Source organism: Zingiber officinale, chromosome 2B, assembly GCF_018446385.1.
Source record: "Zingiber officinale cultivar Zhangliang chromosome 2B, Zo_v1.1, whole genome shotgun sequence".
NCBI lineage: Eukaryota > Viridiplantae > Streptophyta > Magnoliopsida > Zingiberales > Zingiberaceae > Zingiber > Zingiber officinale.
This window is the reverse complement of record NC_055989.1, coordinates 101,492,419-101,497,869: the sequence shown is the minus strand read 5'-3', so window position 1 is coordinate 101,497,869 and position 5,451 is coordinate 101,492,419. Positions and strand designations below refer to the sequence as shown.

At 33.7% G+C, this 5,451-nt stretch overlaps 1 protein-coding gene across 1 annotated transcript; it reads left to right on the top strand.

Moving 5' to 3' along the window:
• Positions 1-1,495: 1,495 nt before the first annotated feature.
• On the top strand, positions 1,496-3,866 carry LOC122048497 (terpene synthase 10-like). The gene is made up of 7 exons (XM_042610059.1): positions 1,496-1,720; positions 1,811-2,093; positions 2,187-2,577; positions 2,684-2,902; positions 3,012-3,150; positions 3,253-3,486; positions 3,567-3,866. Exons 1-7 carry the CDS (start codon positions 1,496-1,498, stop codon positions 3,864-3,866), a joined length of 1,791 nt encoding a protein of 596 aa, XP_042465993.1.
• Positions 3,867-5,451: the final 1,585 nt, after the last annotated feature.

The following is a 5,451-nucleotide window of genomic DNA, read 5'->3' as shown; positions in this document are numbered from 1 at the left end:
AATATTAGTCGACTACTGTAGCTCAGAAATCAAACAAAAGTTAATTTATTTAACTATTCGACTCGACTAATGATATCGATATGGAATTAAACAAAAGTAAGTTATTTCGATTAATTATTATCAATCGATTGATCAGATTTAACAGTCGACTGATTTTTAAATCAACAAAATCAAGTAGATTTTATAAGATTAAGACTTAAGAGGTCGTTCAACGTTAGGAACAATGTCGACGACCATATCAATTGACGGATGAGTAAGATCAGTCAATTGATAGGTAGAAATAAACTTTGACCTAAAGAGTTTAAAAGAAGGGTTTCAAGGAGATTTTTATTACCGGTTCTTGGAGGTTTGAGAATAAAGTGCTGGTGCATTTTTAGACCAACAAAAGACATTCCAAAGCAATCAACAAGGATCAAAAGTGAGATTCTTATGAAGTTGTTTCTTTCATTGTATTTGTTTTTTTGTTGTATTAATTATGAAAGAGTTGTAAGAGAATTCTCCACTTTTTCTCGGAAAATATTCAAGAAAAGTAGTAATAGATATAGCTAGAACTAGTCCTTACACTAATCATCTTAAAAGATGAATACCAAATAAAATCTTTTATGAATACCAAATAAAACTAAAGTGTTATATATGTGACGTCAATTTTGATTAAGTATTTCGTTATACAAATCCAAACGACGATCTCGCAATTGAGACAGACGATCAAAATTATTTCGTACTTCCCTTTAACTTGTACGATCCTAACATTATTAACTTAATAATGATTAATTTTAAAATGTTTTCGCGTTTTTTTTTTCTGAAAAATAATGAGTGGTGGGGCGATGTCGCTTTCTAACTCTTATTAGATATTTTTCGTTTTACCAATGTGTGGTCATATTGAAGGTTAACCTTGTTGGTGCTCTTATTTTTCGATATTTCCTTCTATTTATTATCATTTAAATATCACCTTCCTAACACGTTTTAAATAACAAATTACAAATTCGATTGAGTGGATGACAAGAGCCGCAGAAATGATTAATCATTTTCTTTAAGATATTAAATAACAACATTCTTGCTTGTGCGACAACCTAATATAATTGAGAGAAAGATATATATAGAAAAAGGTATTTATAGAAAAAATAAAGATACTCTTCGATATATATTAATGAATATTAATTATTCAGATTCTATATTTAGAATCAATGGTTGCATTCAAGATAGAAAGAATAAATGTATTTTACTCATTTATATTCATATTTAAAAAAACTTTGAAATTTATATTTAGATGAGATTCCAGAGGAAATCGTTTTTCACATGTATATATAGTTTAATTTCCTTGTTCATCTTTTTCTGGACATGACAAACGCCGCCATGCATCTGTTTCACGACCTGATGGACAAGTTTACCGTTTTACATACATTAAACTTGTTCCTCTTCCTCTGCTCTATCTATATAAAGAATTGAATACTATGCAATGCATGCATCAAGCCTCCAACGTAACAATCTGGCAGCCATGACTTTAATCATGTCTACTAATTATCTTGTGGCACCATCATACATCCCTTTTGACCCAAAGCTCTGTGCTCTCCGGCGATCCATCACCACCGAGAAGCCATGCTCCCCGCTCATCCATTGCACGGCCGACATGCAATCGCCGGCGTTGCGAAGATCGAGTACTCATTACCAGCCCAACTCGTGGAGCAATGACTACATACAGCCACTCATCGTTAACTCTCCTGTCAGTACTATTCCCTATCTCAACATCTCTGTTTTTTCTTTTAATTGCAATTAAATCCAAATATTCAAAACATTATTTAATTTGTTAAAGGTGGAGGAGAAGGATCAGACAACGAGAATAGTGCTACTGAAAGAGAGAATTAGAGAAGTAATATGTGAGAAGAAGGAAGTGGAAGAGCAGCTCCGGCTGATCGACCACCTGCAACAACTTGGAGTGGCTTATCATTTCAAAGACGACATTAAAGATGCTTTAACTAGTATTCATGGATCATTAGAAGACATAATTAGCTTGCAGTTGAAGGATACTGACGACGTCCATGCCACTGCACTTCTCTTCAGACTTCTTAGACAAAACGGTTTCTCAATCACAGACGGTATACATTAATATATATTCATTTAACAATTCATTGTCATTAATTAACTGGGACAAATTAATGATATAATGACTGAATTATTAATGCATGCAGATATCTTCAAGAGATTCAGGGATGAGAAAGGCCAGTTTATCGAAGTTTCCGTTGAAGGAATGCTGAGTTTATATGAGGCGGCTTTTTATGGCAAAGAGGGGGAAGTGATACTGCAGGAGACCAGGGATTTCACCACCCAGAACTTGAGAAATATCCTGAACGACCAAGGATCCATTCCTGAACCTGGTCTAAAACAGAAAGTGGCCCATGCGTTGGAGCTCCCATTGAACTGGAGGTTGGAAAGATTACACACCAGATGGTTCATACAATTCTGCAGCCAAAGCAACAATGACAAGTGCAGTATGATTAATCCTGTACTTTTAGAATTTGCTAAATTGGACTTCAACAAGGTTCAGGATACGCACAAGAAAGAACTCAGCAAACTTTCGAGGTATTATAATTAATTAATAATATTGTTTGTAGTCGTGTGCATGCATCAATCGCGAATTCTAAAGCAGCGCTCGTATATTATATATATTATAATGTTGGAGGAACAGATGGTGGTCCGATCTTGGACTTGCAGAGCGCCTGCCATTTTTCAGAGACAGGTTGATGGCCAACTACTTGTGGACCGTTGGATGCGCCTTTGAACCAGAATATTGGAGTTTTAGAGAGACAGAGGCCCAAGCCAATTGCTTCATCGCACTGCTGGATGATGTTTATGACGTCTACGGAAACTTGGAAGAGCTTGAGATATTCACAGATGCAATAGAGAGGTAATTCTATTAATTAATAGTGAATCGATCTAGTTCCAATTCTCCACTCATAGATGATAAATGTTTGATTTTGATATATGCATGCTCGTAAATAATTGATAAATTTCAGGTGGGATGTTATTGCGATCGACAGACTCCCTGATTACATGAAACTCTGTTTTCTGGCCGTCTTCAACACAGCAAACGAAGCAGCTTATGAAGTGGTCAAAGAAAAAGGCTTCAACGTGCTGCCATATCTAAAGAGAGCTGTAATATGTTTACTCACTTTCACCAATACTAAATTTAGTTCTTATTAACTGAAAAACATAACTATTGATTAAATAATTAGTTATTTTGTTCGATATATGCAGTGGAGTGATCTCTGCAAAGCCTTTTTGTTGGAAGCTAAATGGTCTCACGAGAAGTACACGCCCACAGTCGAAGAGTATTTGGAGAATGGATGGATGTCGGCATCAGGGCATATCATCCTCACTCATGCCTACTGTATGAGCCCATACGTAACCCAATCAGACTTGGAAAATTTCAGCACTTACACACAGTTTGTACAGTGGTCCTCCATGAACTTTCGCCTCTACAATGATCTGGTATATATATAATTAATGTCTCATCTTTTTTTTCTTTCATTTTAATTCTATCATTAATTAATAAGTAATTGCATGTGCAGGTTGAAACGGAAAAAAGTGATGACTGCTCAGCCATCCAGTACTGTTTGATGCAGGAGAAAGATGTGTCAGAGGCAGAGGCTCGGGAGATGATCAAGGAGATGATCATGGCAAATTGGAGAGCCATGAACGGGGATCGAATGAATTATACAACTCTGTTCGAGGAAAACTTCAAGATTTGCGCGATCAACCTTGATCGAACGGTGCAGTTCTTCTACAGGGGTATAGATAGATACAGTGAGGCCGATGGAGAAATCAAGGATTCGATGACCTCATTGTTACTTGAACCAATCGAGCTCTAGAATAAATATGTATACTGTATATATTTGTATAAGCTTACTATATTAGATAAGGGTAGTGTTAAATGATTAAAATTTGATCAACTAGAATATATTTTGTAAGTCATTATCAAGGATATTTTAGTAATATCATATTTATATATTAATTATATGTATATATTACAATTCATTTCTAGCCGATCAAATTCTGACCAATAAAATTTACTGATAAGATAAAAACTAACACAGATGTATGATAATATACCAAATAAAAACATATTTTTATGATTGAAAGAAAAAAAAACAAAAAACATATATAAAAAATTAATTAGAAAGAAGATTACAATGCTATTAGAGTAAATAGAGACGATCAATATTTTTTCATTTTCCTCGAAAAGATTTAAAATCCCGCTGTCCATGAATCTCTTCTTACAGCTGATAATTAAATAAATCTGGACTAGTTTCAATGCACTAAAATGGATAATTAAATAAAGAAAAATATCCCAATCAATTACAGCATTCACTATCACGGTGCAGCATAAACAGAACCAAAAGTCTCCCACGCATTTCATCATTCATATTATGAAGCCTAGGAGTCTACAGTGTGTAAAGAGGCTTATAAATGAATTTTTTTATTGAATTTATCATAAACTTAGTTCATGAATATCTGATACATTTACAATCCAACTAAGAGCATCTCCAATACAAGGTTTGTGAGAAGTTTTTAAAATAAAAAAAGTTAAATAAAAACGCTTAAACCATGGTAGATATGAGGTTTAAGGTTTATAGTTCAAGAGTAGTAGTGAAAACTCAAACATGTTCTTTTGTATTAAATTAATGTATATGCATGGAGCCATGCAACTATATGCTATGAATTATATCATAAAAAAATTCATTTAGAGCTTTAACCATTGGAGATGTTTTAATGAGGTTTTATAATATTGACATGGCATATTGAAATCATAAAAAAAGCTCATTTAGAGCTTTAAAGATTGGAGATGCCCTAAGTCCATTTTCTCTCTCCAAATCCATAAACAAGCACATATCATTTCAGAGTGAAGTAAATTCCATCGCACGCACGCGCGCATATATATATATATACTTTGAGAAGAAAAAGAGAAAAAATATTAGAAGTTGAATTAAACTTGTATACATAAATCATAAATGTTTGATGTACATGAACCAAGTGAAACATGAATCTTATAATTCATATATTTAGATAAAATAAGTTCATGTATTTAATTAATGATGTATGATCTAGAAGTTTCTATTGAGTATAGTACTCATGTAATGTGAAGTTACAAGATAAGTATTTTTTTTCAATACAAAGTCGTTATACTACAACTCCTCTTCTTTTCCTAGAAAACTTTTGAAAATCTACTATTTTCCAACAAAGTGGTATTAGAATCAATGACATCAAAATTCTTTTCTTTCCAATACTCCCAATTTACTAGACTCAACTATGAGAATTGGTCAAATGAAGGCTATTCTTGGATTCCAGGTCTATGTCCTCTGTAGGCCGACTAGAGGGAGGTGAATAGCCTGTAATAACAAATTAGCACTTTCTCTTGCTTCTAAACTTAGCAAGGGCAAACACACATAATCCAAG